The 15,015-nt window shown below is 46.0% G+C and overlaps 1 protein-coding gene across 5 annotated transcripts in view; it reads right to left on the bottom strand.

Annotated features, from left to right (window-relative positions):
• Positions 1-14,382, bottom strand: part of TLL1 (tolloid like 1) — a 128,110-nt gene extending 113,728 nt beyond the window's left edge. Inside the window, exons 1-2 of one of the 5 annotated variants that reach the window (XM_083520255.1) lie at positions 13,441-14,382; positions 12,425-13,173 (exon numbers count right to left, since the gene is read on the bottom strand). In XM_083520255.1, coding sequence (XP_083376381.1) covers positions 12,425-12,578 — 154 coding nt within the window. In that variant the 5' untranslated portion in view covers positions 12,579-13,173; positions 13,441-14,382. Of the gene's footprint in view, positions 1-12,424; positions 13,327-13,440 lie in introns of those variants that run through there. The other 4 variants (XM_083520259.1, XM_083520258.1, XM_083520256.1 and 1 more) reach the window with 4 other exon arrangements.
• Between the last annotated feature and the right edge of the window lie 633 nt (positions 14,383-15,015).

The raw sequence follows: 15,015 nt of genomic DNA, 5'->3' as shown, positions 1-15,015 counted from the left end.
ATATATGGAAAGACAGATCTCTAATCATGCAAGCACAGCTACAGTAATTTAAATTCTGACTCCTTTGGTACAAAAGTTGACACTCCTACGAGAAACTGAATTGCATTTCCACCAGCAGGAGTGACTCCTGATTCACAAGACCATATATGTAACTTTCCATTATTATTTTTTGCAGTGAACTATGAATGCTGATATTTCCATCAATATTTAGTCACACATACATATATATTTTTTGGAACAGGAATACAAATGAGCCATATACAAAAGTTTCAATTGGAGCCTAGTCTCTACCAAATTTTCCCATGCAATCATGTAAGACAGCAGTCATCTCTTTGATCACAGGCATGCTTCTCTGGCAAGCTGTGATCACAGAGATGACTACTAGCTGAAAGGGTGTCCCTTAACACACTCACTTTTTCCTTCTGTACTTGAAAGCATGGCAAAACTCATTGGTGTAAATGCATTCTACGTCATCACGGCAACTATTTGGCTGAAAACAGAGTTAGGTTTCAGGTAGCGAATGTCGACCATACGTCTGTCAAAACTCTTTTGGTAAGAACCACTTGACAAGAGAGTGATTCGTTGGAGAGTGGAGGATGCAGGACCTGACAGGTTATGAAACAGTGGCAATGTCAGTTGATTCTTGTACAGCCAAATGAGAAGAGTGCAATTTATCTGCCAAGGTCATTTGAGGACCATATGTAACAGCCCCAACCCAGGTATCCTCCAGATTTGCTAGACTATAGCTCCCATCATCCTTTACCATTGGTCATGCTGGATGGGGTGATCAGAGTTGTAATACAAAACACCCGGAGGGCACCGGGTTGGGGAAGGCTGGTAAACAATAGATATGTGATTCAGCATCCAGTGGAAGTATCACAGGTGCATCTTCAAGCATACCTATGTGAACTTAAACATGCCTAACTTTCTAGCAGGTCTTAGTCTCTAATATAAAGTCTTTTTTTTAAAAAAAAGTTATATAGCTTATTGCTGACTCAGGAAATATTCATCTATAGTGCAATATTTGGTTACTCATTGATTCCAATACTTATAGGCTACATTTTTCAAACATTAGAAAGGGGGGAAATTACACTTTCAATACGTGGGATAAAATTACAGAACGTGCCATTTATTTATATAAATGCAGAAAAGCAAATTTTGCCAGATGGTGAAATTGGGCAATTCACCTCAGATATTCATCACCATCATGTTCTCACACCCACTGAGTTGTTCTAAAACTATCTTTCATGAAACCAAATAAAATTGGCTTGTGTATGCAAAATGCTGAAATAAACACTGATATTATGTAAGAGGTATATCTAAAATTCCACTCATCATTTATTTGAGGGCATGATGCTGGTCATAACAAAAGGTTGGCTACATTGCATTGTTGTGCAAAATGCGAGGACTCGGATTTCTGTATGAACTACTTGTAATGTATTATTAGCAGAACGTTTGAGTTCTTATAATAGGTCCAAACAGGGAAAACAAGAAAAGAATTCTCCCAACATAATAATGTACATAATAAATTAGCAATCTCCATCAACTGGAAAGTGTGGAGTATTTCAATAATTCCCATCTATCACTCTGGATGGGGCAGCTTTGAAAGCCTTTTGGGTGTTTTTTCCAAACTTCCTGCAATAAAAGTGAAGGATGGAGATAGACAAGCTTCCCTCCATTCAATTCAAAATTAGAAAATATACTTCTTTTTCTCAGCTTAATCCCAAATTTGAAAACTGTTACGGTCCTGATGACCACAGGGAAATGGTGGAACACACACTCTGAATGTAAAAGCTTCCAGATTCATTCTATGGCACCACCAGAAAAAAGCTGGAAAAGACTCTTACAGTATCTGATTACCCTGGAAAGCCACCGCAAGTCATTATAGTCAATACTGAGTCAGATGGACCAATGGCCGATTTCTATGGTCCGGTGTTATGTTTCAGACTGGATTCAGATACCTCCCCTTCAACTTCCCTGCAATTCTCCCAAACCCTGCCAATCCATCACTCCCCAGTTGCAATGACAGCGCAATACAGTAGTGGTAGTGGCCAAGGTTGGCAGAGGTAAAGGCCTCCCTCCCTCCTCAGTGCTAGATTGCTCCAGTTGCAGCAACTTCCAGAAGGTTGGCTGCAGCAATGTGCACTGAATTCAGTTTCTGGACTGCTGTCCAGGGCATCCCTCCATAGGGTACATTACAGTAGTTAGCACTTCCGAGGCTGCAAAAGCATGGATATCGGTTACAAGGTCCTGATGATGTGGGAAGTGAAGCAGTCAGCATATCAGATGTACCTAATTATTGACCTTGATCATCCTATAGTAGCATCAGGTTCAGAAGCAGACCTCAATGCTCTCTCAGCGTTAACATGCACAGCACCAATAGCAGGTAACTCCCAGGCTCCTAAAGCTTCTGGCCTCTATCTCTAGGCAAAGATTGTTCACCAGGGCAACTAATATCCTTTCTGTTCTTTATCCAGGCCAGAAGCCAGGCTGAAATAGGTCAAGGAATTATGCCTGTCACATCACTGTTTTCAGAATTATATGTGGAGTTCACAGAATGAGGTCAATTGGTCCATTAGATGTCAGAATCCCACCATCTTTATTCAAATATATGGAAATCCTCTTTCTGACTAGCCAGTAAATATGCCAGCTCATGATAAGTGTGGGCTTTGCTGTGGAAAAAGTTTCCATTCAAGAGTTTTGCAACTGCTATCTAACATTTATGCAACTGTTGTAACACAAAGTATAAATAAGAGTTTATTTACATTGCTAACTGCTTCAGAGAGCAACTCAAAGCTGCCCTGCAAAATAAGCCAAGGGTACTAAAGTAGCTTGCAGATATAATTTCAGAGACTCTGCCTATAATATTTGAGAATTTTTGGAGAACAAGTGAGGTCCCTGTGGACTGGAGGCGGGCAAATGATGTCCCCATCTTCAAAAATGGGGGGGGGGAGAGCAGGGAGAAGACCCAGGTAACTGCCAACTGCTGAACTTGACTTCAATACCAGGAAAGGTGCTAGAACAGATAATTAAACAATCGGTCTGTGAGCACTTAGAAAATGATGTTATAATTACTAAGACATAGTATGGGTTTTTCAAATATAACTCATGCCAGATTTCATTTTCTTTTTTTGGATAGAGTTACAAGCTTGGTGGATCAGGGGAATGCTGTGGATGTAGGGTATCTTGATTTCAGTAAAGCTTTTGACATGGTCCCCCATGATATTATTGTGGAGAAGCTGGTAAAATGTGGGCTGGATGAGGGAACTGTTAGGTGGATTTCTAGCTGGTTGACTGACCAAACCCAAAGAGTGCTCAGCAATGGTTCCTCATCATCCTGGAAAAAAGTAACAAGCGATTCTTGTCCTGGTCACATTGTTGCTTGAAGTCTTTTAAAAATGACCTGAATGAAGGAAATGAGGGGATGCTCATCAAATCTGCATATGATACCAAACTGGGAGGGGTAGCCATTGCTGCAGAAGACAGGAACCGGGATTCAAGAAGAACTTAATGGATTGGAGAACTGGACCCAAACTAACAAAATTAATTTCAGTACGGACAAATGTAAGGTTCTGCACTTAGGCAGGAAGAACCAGCTGCACAAATATAAAATGGGGACACCTGGACTGCCAGTGGTACTTGCGAAAAGGATGCCTTGTACTTCGAGTTACATGAAATGAGATTCTGACTAAACTTCTGAAGCATTTTCTGATGGTAACAGCTGTTTGACAGTGGGACAAATTCCCCCAGAAGGTGGTGGATTCTTCTTCCTTGGAGGTTTTTAAGCAGAGTTGAGATTCCTGCACTGCAGGGGGTTGGGCCCTCTACAATTTTATGATTCTATGAAATCCCACGACAAATACAATGTGTGTTCTTGCCAATAAAAACAGCCTAAGATCTGTCACCTATTCATTTATTGGTCCTCTTCTCAGGCAAACAGCACCTTAGCAATGCTAAGTATTCAGAGCAGGTGGCTAATTACCAAGACTGCCTCCCCTCAGGCATCCTCTTTCACATACTTCGATAAAACAAGAGCCCAGGAGCTATTTTAGACCAAAATTGATCTCTTCCTCTTTGAATCATTACAATCTCTACTTTTAAATATTGAAGGGAAAAACCACAGACTCACAGTCTAATGTCCGTAGAAGCTAGTTCTGCCCAGCAGACAGAGGGCTGAATCTGAGCCTTTGGGGTTGAATATCCCAACTCACTGCCTGGCCTTTGTCAAGCAGACCTTCTCAGACTGCCATCTGTCTAGCAGCAGAAACAGAGGCTTTCTTCTTCAGAATTAATTTTGTGAGGCTAAATGAGACAATGAAGGAATTCAATAATCTGTCAGACACTGAAAACTATACCACTTGCTTTTTTTAAACAACAAAATCTTTGGGAAAAGAAAAGGCTAAGGAGTAAACCCAATACAAATCCAGAGTGGAGACCCTAAGGTGGTTGGGTGGTGGCTTGCATGCCTCCTTCTGGAAATTCCTGCAACCAAGCTGGTGCCAAAAGTATTGTTCTGCAGGTTGAGAGCGGGGGTTTTGTCGTCTGGGCAGCCCAGGACCTCCATATACGCTGCCCAGGCTTGCACCCCAGAGAGGTCACTTTGGTGCTGCTAGTGCAGCAAAAACAACATGGGAGGCAGCAGTTAGGAGTTACTGGTCTCTGCAGCCACAGCAGCTGCTGTGATTCTCCAGTGGTTTGTCTGCATCCCCAGAGGCACACCCCATTGTTTCTCAAGACAGACGGATGCCAACAACATATTCAGTTTACTCTCTCATACTACAATGACTCAAAAGTTACATTTTTATGTGTATATACAGAGTTTTCAGGGTTAAAACAAAAACAAAATTGTTGCATATACCCTGCAGATTGGGGTGGGAATCTGAAGCCCGGTGGCCAAATTTGGCCTCCATGCCTCTCCCTCTGACCCTTGGGATTCTTCCAAGCCACACCCCTTACCAGCTCTGCTTCACACGATCCTCCTCAAGTGTTTTTGCCTGTATGGAATATATCCTTGAACTCTTATATTGCCTCTGACTTGACTGGCTGGAGGAGGATAGAGAGTGGGGATGCGAGAGAAACTGGCTTACTGTACAAAAGTAAAAATTACATAGATTGCTCTGCCCTCTTTTGCCTCTGGCATTGCTCACTATTGGTACATGACGCCTGGACAGTTACACAGAAGGAAATGCCCTAGGGGTGAAAAAGGAACCCTGCTTCTGACCTAGAAGCTGCACATTTCCCACTTGTAATAAATGGATGAAGTTATTACCTAGGTAAAGGTAAAGGGACCCCTGACCATTAGTCGTGGACGACTCTGGGGTTGTGGCACTCATCTCACTTTATTGGCCGAGGGAGCCAGTGTACAGCTTCCGGATCATGTGGCCAGCATGACTAAGCCGCTTCTGGCGAACCAGAGCAGCGCACGGAAACGCCGTTTACCTTCCCGCCAGAGCAGTATCTATTTATCTACTTGCACTTTGACATGCTTTCGAAGACCAGGCACAGGCAAACTCTGGCCCTCCAGATGTTTGGGACTACAATTCCCATCATCTCTGACCACTGGTCCTGTTAGATAGGGATGATGGGAATTGTAGTCCCAAACATCTGGAGGGCCAGAGTTTGCCTATGCCTGCTGAAGACTGACTTCATCAAGGCCCAGGGTTCACAGCATATTCTTCAGCTGTCCTGCAAAAGGTATCTTTCCTACTAACAGACCACGATGCTGGTGAATCAAAACACTGGTTGAAGCAAATCAGTTTTGCTTGCTCTTTCACTTGGTACCACTGCCCCAAAGTCCTGCCCGCTATTCCCTCTGTCTCTCTAGCAAAGCCACCTTCATTTCACCTTATCCAGTTCTCCCCTCCACCCCCCGTCTTATAAGTGAGAAGCTTTGCAGAGTTGGGAGAACCCTTATGCCTTGAGACAGGATGAGCAAACTAGCTCTCCACACTCCTCATATTCTGCAACATGGGAGGAAGCACATGTACAGGAGACAAGCACAGGGTGCCACAAATGCTGCTGGTGAAGCAGTGGAAGAGGTCAGCCCAACAGAAAGGCTGTGGCAGATGTGAGGAGGTGAGCCTTAAGAAACCGGGTGCAATAAGCAAAGAAGAAGATGACAAGGACAAGCGAATGGGGTTGCTTGCCACAGCCAGCAAGGAAATTTGCTCAGAGCAACAGTTGAAGAACTACTGAACAGATGGGAGGTTGAGACAAAATGAAGTGTAAATGTAGACAGTGTGACTAACTTTCCTCACAAAGGATGGGGGGTATAACCATAAAAGAAAGCTAAAAATAAGAGCATGATAGTTGCTATAGTTGCAACACAGATAGGACAGGAAGAGCCATCTATGTCTAGTTGGGCTTGCTATGTCCTTGGTCACTTCCTTGCCCAGAAAGCTAAAGCTGTGTAACTCTTGCATTTCACCAGTACACCTAGTTTGAAGACATCCGCTGGGCTCTAGGGCCTCTATAATGCTGTAGAAACGCCAGTTTCTTTTGTCAAACACACCCGCCTCAAGTCATCTGAGTCCCAGTCAGCACCACTACCCGAAAGCCAGAAAACGTGAAATTCTGCTTCATCTCAAAATAGCTCCACGGCTCAAAGAAAGCTAAACTTTGCCACTCACATTCTTCAACATTCTGATTTCTAGAAAAATCTAAAAACGTGACATGTTGCTCCTCTCCCTCAAAACTCTGGCAGGGTTTTTTTTTCAGCCGGAACTCACCGGAACTCAGTTCTGGCACCTCTCAGGTGGGCTCCATTGCCATTATAAGAGAACAAGGGAGGCATTCATAGTGAGTTCTGGAACCTCTTTTTCTAGAAAAAATAGCACTGAACCCTGAGCACAGTGATCAGCCTTCCTAACCTAGTGAGCCAGGACATAAGGTAAGGCCAAAAGCTGTAGGGATTTGAAACCACTCTCTGTATGGCAAGGAGGCCATTTGTTGTGGCAGCCAGAAATGTAAGCCTGGAAATGGGTTAATCCATCTTCGCACATATGGTATCCTCAAAGTGAAGGAGATAGGCAGCTCCAGTGGAAGTCAAGATCATATCAATGGTTGCAGAGTGCACAATTCACATCTCTCCCAGGCTGAGTGTTTTTCTTTCTGTGTCTTCACCAAAGGCATCTGTAAACAACTCAGCTCGAAGCAAGGGCATTGCTTAAAGTTCTCAATATCATAAATAATATATATTTGTTTATATAAACTGTTTATTCTGCATGAAATATTAAATCAAATGCATTCATTCTTAGCATCTGAGATATATATATATATATTTAAAAAATAATATCTGACATCACAATATGTTTTCATTCTTTTCCTTTCCTGTTTACTCCAGAATATCCATGCCACTAACATTTTAGAACATGTGCCTTGGGATTGGGTAGAACTTTAAGCATTTCATTATGCTAACTGTTTCAAAATCTTACAAAAATATGACACAAATTAATTTTTCCCATTTAACACTGACAATGCAATCCTGCACAAACTGATTCAGAAGTGCTGCAATGCTCCATGAGACTTATTACCAGGTACGTGAGCATAGCCAGGTAACTGCCGGAGCCTTAGCCTGCAAATTTGGCTGTAAAACTTGGAAGTACCGGTAAGCCCTATCAACATCAATAGGACTTACGTCTGAGTAAACCCAGTCAGGGGCAGGCTCCGAAAGTTCAATAGCTGGAATACCTAGATGGAAACGAGCAACACTGAATTCAGCAGGGTTTACTTCTAAGTAAACATAGATAAAACCGGAGAGCTCAGAAGCTTGAAATAGCTGTGCTCAAAATGTCTCTAATTTTTGTGGGTGAGCTGAGCAGATGCAAATTCATTTGACTTCTGCTGTTGTACATTCCTCACCTACAAGCAAAGAATGTTTAACAATTTATACCAAGGTGATACATATTTCTACGATTAGAAAAGGAATCATGTGATAGAGAGCATATCTGGCACTGTCAACACATACTCCTCAGTAATTATGACTAAAAGCAACCAAGTAACACAGCCATTACTCAAATCGCTTACTCTGGAGTGCACCCACCACTCCTCCAACCTCAAACCACTTGATCCCATTCTTTGCGAAAAGAATAAATAATTGAGGATTGTGGCCAAAAGGAACACTAACTTTGGCTGAACTAAGTCTCATGGAACAAAGTAAGTAATGCAAAAGAAGTGACCACAAAGCTCAAGCACTTGTTTTACTCTCCAGCTGCAACACATGGACCAATGTTGTTTATAGTACTCTTTCAAAATGAATTTGGCATACACACAAACTACAAAAATATGTCACTTTTGAGCTCAAAAGCCATGACTCAAAAACCATAACCCCAATGCCAGGAAAGTCACTGAGTGGGATCCAATGGATCCAATATGAACTCACTCAAGCCACGTAAATAGCCTTTAAATCTAACATGCATCTCACATAATCAAGCTGATGTTTAATGGAAATCTGGAAAAGCAGATCTTCCATTTATTGAGAACTTTGACATATTAACTAATCTGTAATGAAAACTGAATTTGAGGTTATCCTAAGGCACATTCAGTTTCATCATAACTGTTGACCACAACAAACCCAAGCACGAGAATTAATAATATAAAGCACTATTCACAGGGTGGAAGCAAACTTTGCCAAAATTTACTACCTACCCCTAGAGCATACAGCACACAATTACTACTACTAAAAACCTTCTGAAAGAACCACAGACTGATATTGCCCAATGCAGAAGTCTCTCTCGCACACTAGATCTGCACTTGAGCAGGGCTGCACTGACCAGCCCCATCAGCACCAACTAGCTCTGCCTCCTGGCATCCCCTTGTACAAACGGAAAGTCTGAAGGGAGGAGCCTTCATGCCTGCAATCTATGCATGCAAAATTGGCCTCCCTACCGTTGTTCACTGAGCAGAAGCCAGGGGCAGGGCTAGTGGGCGTGGCCTTACATGTTCATCCAACATGTGAGGCAAGCCTCTCTTAGATGCGATTCAGTTTAGAGTACCTTGCCTCAAGGCGAGACAGTTGGATAGATCCAGGGTTTTCACCTTAAGCATGGAAGCAATTCACGTGGGAGGCATAAGGCTCTTCCATGCACTCCAGCCAAGCATTTGAATATTTGGTTTCTAGCCCAAATGAGAAATATTCAAAAGCTTGGTTGGAGGAATGAGCATCGCCACCGCCCATACGTTGGAATCTGATCCACTTTGCTTGTCCAAAGGTGGTAAAATCATCTTCCCTGAATTGATCTTTCCTCTTTCTTATTCCAACCAGTGACACTTAAGTTGCTATGTCAGTGATTATTTATTGACCAGCCTTGGTATAAACTTTTACAGCATACTTTTTTTTTTTTGCTTTTTGCAGGGGTTTTTTTTTTTTTAATCCTTTTAAAAACAGTTTTGGTTTTTTAAAAAATAAAACTGCTTTCCGAAAGTCCAGTGGCATAGTTCTGATCCTACCCACTGCTGCTGATTTGCCTGGATCAAAAATTAACTGTCAGTCAAAGTGACTTTAGGAGACTCAAAAAAACTTGTTCCATGATTTGAAAGGCAAAATTTGCCATGTTTCCTAATCCAGAGTGCCCTTAATCTCTTTAGATCTGCCATTCAGTAACTGTTCAGTGAACAGTCTGGTTCAGGCTGCAAACCTATGCACACTCTCTCTGGGGAAAGCGCAACTGAATTCAGCAGGATTTACTTAAGAGTAAGCCTCCACAGGCTTCTGCTGTGAAAATATATTTTTGTGGGATCAACTCTGATGTAACACTTTTCTTACAGTGATACAGTGGTACCTTGGTTTACAAACAGTCTGGTTTGCATACGTTCTGGATTACAAACACGTCAAACCCAGAAGTGCGTGTCCTGGTTTGCAAACTTTTTTGGGATTACAACCCATTTTTTGGGGGGAGGCCCCATTGGTGAAAGCGTGCCTTGGGTTACAACCTGTTTTGGTTTACAAATGGACCTCCGGAATGGATTATGGTTGTAAACCAAGGTACCACCGTATGTGGAATGTGTGTGTGTTGTGGGGGCGGGGATCCAGTGAATACATAGCAATGATACATGAGCAGGAGACTTGAGTCTTTCTGGTTACTACTCCTGAGTATTTCCCCCAAGATCCACCTGCATTTTGTCTTCCACTATAATGTCTTCCACATGTATGCCTCTTTAAGTGTTTTCCTGTGTGGAGGAATTATGCTATAACTGAATTGGCACCTTGGACTTGATCCCAAACTCCACTGCACTGGAAAGCTCCTATCTGTTTTGCAGCTGGAGATGATAAAGTCTGGAGAAGTAAGATAATGCCATAGGAAAGTCACTTCCCAGGCAGAATGGTCATAGTTTGCAGGGATTCTTCCTTAACGCAAAAGAAGGGCTTACCTAGAGCAGGGATGGGGAACTTGTACCCTGAAGATATTCCATCAGCCACAGCCAGAATGCCCAGTGGCCAGGGTTGATGGGAGCAGCATCTGGAAAGCCACACGTTCCCCATCTCTGACCGCAAGGGCAGTACCCTCCCATCTCCAGTACACTAAATGGGAAGCTGAAGACCGAATCTGCTGCTGCTACTGTTGCTACCGCTTCCTAAGTGAAAAGCACACAAAGACTCCAGCTACTGAACTGCATTTCTCTCTCTCTCCATGCATTTTCGCTGGAGCCATAAACCTGACGGTTCCAGAGGGTGATTACCTGCCAGCAATCCCACCCACCCCCCTCTCATTCCCATTAAGAAAATCACTGACTCAGCAAAGCCTGCCAGAGAATGGGTTTTCTACTCTCAGAAGAAGTGTCTACCATAGGTGATCCAAAGATCGCCTTGTGCTCTAAATAAAGGAAGGAGGGCTCGGGACAGAGCCATGTTTACAATCTATCTTTGTTCACGCTAGGATTACATTTTGTCTATATAGTATGAATGCAAAAACCACATGGGAAAGATTATGAACAATCAACTCCATTTCCTGCGTTCTGTAACCAAGAAGTTAACAAATGTTCACACAGAGAGAACATGGGACACTTGTTAGGTTTAGCGGTGCATGTGGAAAACTATCTAAAGCTTTGCCTGGAAGTTACGGGCTTCAGTAGGAGTTTGTTTTGAGTAAAGATGCATAGGCAAAGCAGCTGTATATTGCGGAGCTCTTGGATTATGTACTGTAGTGGAAACGATTTGATTCTCAGATCAACTGAGTTTATTCTATCCCTTCCCAAGCAAGTATTGATTCAACAATGTAGCAGCCTCTACATGAGGGATGGAGAACCTGTGTGGCTCTCCAGCTTCTGTCATTCCTGACCTTTGGCCATTCTGCATTTGGTGGCAGAAGGAGCCCAGACATGCCTATCATGTATAGTTGAAAGGGACCCCATGTGTCATCTAGTCCAGCTCTCCCCCCCCCCCCGCTGTATGTCAATCTGAGTCAGGCTTCACTGAGCCTGACTCCCCAGGACCCATTTCAATGCAAGTTCTCAATCTTGATGCATGAGATGTACTAACAAAGGGTTGGATCCAGACTTAGCTAAGCTTAGACCCACTGAAATCAAGAGGACTTGAGTTGGCAAACCCATTGAAATCAATGAGACTTGTGTTAATAATAATGACTAGCTTAAATCCCTTTGATTTCAAGGGTCTGCTCTGAGCATGGTTCAGGCAGGATCCAATCCAAATAGAAATGTGTTAATAGATTACCTTACCCTGCCCATCAAACTGCTGCTGTGCTGCAAAGCTATGAGATGAAGTGGGGGCAGAGGGTGGAAGAGTGATTTCCAGACAACCTTGACCTTCTCATTCCAGAATTAAAAATCTTGAAAGGGCCATAGGACTGCTCTGCTCCCTGCCAGTCCCCCCCCCCCTTCCCTATCCTCTCTCTCCTCTGTAGCCCCAAGCAGAAGAAACCTGTTTTGACTAGCGCCTCAATGTGGAGAGATGGGGATTTGGGGAAAGACACAGAGAAAGAGAGAGGATGAAATCGTCCCGGAGAAAGTTGGGATTCTTGCCGTCATCAAGGGGCACGGGAAACAAACTCCAGATTTCTCTCTGTTGTGGTTGCTGTGCCTGGAAAGCACGTTTGTCTTCCAGCCACAGCTGCAAAGGAAAAGTGTGCACACTCTTGGGGACACAGGCTCGCAAGCCCAAGGAAAGCAGGTTCTTCGAAATCTGCCCCCAGCGGCATTATTGCAAAAAAGGAAGACTAGCGCGAGCCCCACTGCGCCTGCCCCGGCTTCTCAGGCTTCCGCTTGGCCATGCCTGTTTGGAGTGTCCCACGCCGATCCGGAGGAGGAGGAAGCAGGTGAGCTGCCCCCGTTGCTCTCCTCTCTCCCCCTCCACGCACACAGACACAGCCCCCCAGGCAAGGGAAACCAGACAGTCCCTACTTTGGGAAAAGAGCGCACGGGAAAGCACCGGGGTCTGGACGGCGAGCCCAACTCGGTCCCCTGAACTCACCGGCTTTGCAGGGATCCTTATAATCGATCGCTTCCGCCTCGTCCCCTCCGTCGAGCTCGTACGCGTAGTCGTCGTAGTCGATCCCGGAGCCGCGGGCGAGCTTGCCGCACAGGGTCACGCCGGCCAGCCACAGAGCCACCCTCCAAGCCAGCATGGTCACGCTCCTCCCCAGCCCAGACGGGGAGAGAGAGAGAGAGCCAAGGCGCCGCCGAGTGTCAGCAAGAGAGGGGGCGCGCGCGCGTGTGTATTTGTGTGTGAGAGAGTGGTGTGTGTGTGTGTTTGTGTGTTGGGCTCGCTTGGCCGTCCGCGCTCCTCTCTGGGGGTGGCCGATCCGGACCTGGCGCTTCCCCACTCGCGAAGGAAAACGCGCGCGCGCGGGGAAAGGCTTCTCTGTTCCGCCGAGCCCGGCGGGGAGGCGCTCGCTCGCCCTCTCCTCTCACCGCGTCTGACCGCCCTCCTCGCCTCTGTCAAAGGCCAAGCAAACTTTCCCGGGTTCCCCTTCTCCTCCTCGCTGCTTCTGCCGCCGCCTCCGCCGCTGTTCTTGCAAATTCTCCCGCCACAGCAGCGACAGCAGCAGCGGCGGCGGCGCGGGGCTGCGCGCGGGGGCTCTCGTCGCCTGGGCTGTCCAGCGGCGGAGGATAGCGCGGGGGATCCTCCGGTCCGCCGATCGCCTCGCGCCGCTCCGGATCCCGTCGCTGCTCCCTGCTCGCCTGCTACTGGGCGGCGGAGTCGGGCTGCACATCGGCGAGCTGCCGAGAGGAGAGAGGGGGAAGAAGAAGAAGAGAGAAAGGGGGGGGGGTCACAAGTCTGTTCCCACCACCGTAGCCCTGCAGTGATGGCAAAGCGCTTGCACTGGAGGGAGCCAGGAAAAGTGCCAAGGCTTCTCTCTCCCCCCCCCTTCTTCTTTTTTTTTTTTTGTTGTTCTCTGGGCTTCCCTCCACCCCCACCCCTACCCCACTCCTCCTCTTTCCTCCACTCCTCTTAATTCTCGTCCTGGCCGCCAGCATCCTGCTTACTTATTCATACAATCCGGGTCAGGATCCGGGCTGCTGCTGCTCGGCTCCCTCGACGGCCTTAGGGAAACACCACGCGCGCCTGCCCGGGGCGCCTCCCTCGCCATAGGGCTGCTGTCTGCCCGGAGAAGCGAGGCATAGCAGGGCTTGGCGGGGCGGGCGGAGGGCGGCGGCGGCGGCGGCGATCAGAGCGAAGCCATGCTCCGTCCAGGGGTCGCCGGCATCGGGGCGCGGGCAGAAGGGAAGCGCGCGCGGCGGCGGCGGCGACAAGAACGGCGGTGAAGGAGAAGTGCTGCGCCTTCCGCGCTCGCTCGAGGAGGAGAGCTGCTGCTGCTGCTGCTGCTGCCGCCGCTCACTTTCCGCTGCCAGTGTGCAAAGGCGAGAGGGAAGGAAGGAAAGTTTCTCTCTCTCTCTCTCTCTCTCTCTTTTTTCCTAGCACAGTTTGTTTAAATAAAAGGATATAAGAGGACCATTGATCAGCAAAGTTCAGCCAAGGAAAGCCGTTTCAGCTGTACATTAAAAAAAAAGTATGCACACACGTGAAGGCAAATGCAAAATTAACAAAAATAAATAAATAAATAAGGGAAAGCAGGTTGTGCACCAACAGCGCAGTAGAAATTTATTTATTTATTTATCTATTTTTGCAGACAGCTCGGCTCTGGCTTTCCAGCGGATGCGAAAGGTTAGGGGGGGGTGTTTTCTTCCAGCAGCAAAGTTTCCGTCGCAGCTACGGCTCCTTCCCTTGGAAACGGGCGTTCAGTTGGAAAACGGAGTCAGTGCGAGAGAGAGAGAGTTGGATTTTTCTTCTTTCCCCCGAGGCAAGTCTCAGATCAAGCCTAGGAAAAGAAAAGGCATAGCTCTCCTAAATGGTTAAAAATTTAAAAATATTATATCAAATCAAACATCATCCCTAACCAACACATCCAGATAGAAATGACACCGTTGAGTCTGGGATGGAGGGGGTGGGTCGCCAAAGAGACACATTGGAGTTGTGTAAATCTGTCAAAAGGTGAGAGTTTTACTGTAGAAAGGAGGCAGAAAACAGCAACAACACTTCCCCGCCTCTTTTTTTACAAGTCTCCTCGGAAGGCGGAGAGGAGGGAAGAGGCGCAAGTTAACTGGCAGGTTTCGCTGATGCTGACATTGTGGTGTCACATTTAACAGGCATTTGAAAGGGCCGCTGCGGAGTTGCTCTTGGCTTTGTTATACAACAGAACTCTCCAAAGGCTCCTCTCTATCTTAATAGCTTCTCGGAATTATTCCCCTTCTGGGCGAAAGATGGAAAGGAAAACGGCCTCATCTCCCTACAAGTGGACATGCTAACAGGGTGCTTCCGGCCAGCCAAAACACACAAACAACACCAGCAACAAACAGAGCGACAAGATGGTAACAAATGCCATGCAGACTGACCCTGGCTTCCCTTCCCAGGAGGGCAGCAAAGAAAAGAAACAGGCAGCTCCAAAGGCCTCTCGGATCAGGACTTGGGATGCTGCCTTCCGGCAATCTCCAGCCACAGAGTTTCCTTCCAGAGGTTAAAGTATGTGTGAGCTTCATCATCACATCTACAATGAAACTGCT

Source organism: Podarcis liolepis (genome assembly GCF_965112155.1).
Source record: "Podarcis liolepis genome assembly, chromosome: 9".
NCBI lineage: Eukaryota > Metazoa > Chordata > Lepidosauria > Squamata > Lacertidae > Podarcis > Podarcis liolepis.
This window is presented reverse-complemented; position numbering and strand designations above follow the sequence as displayed.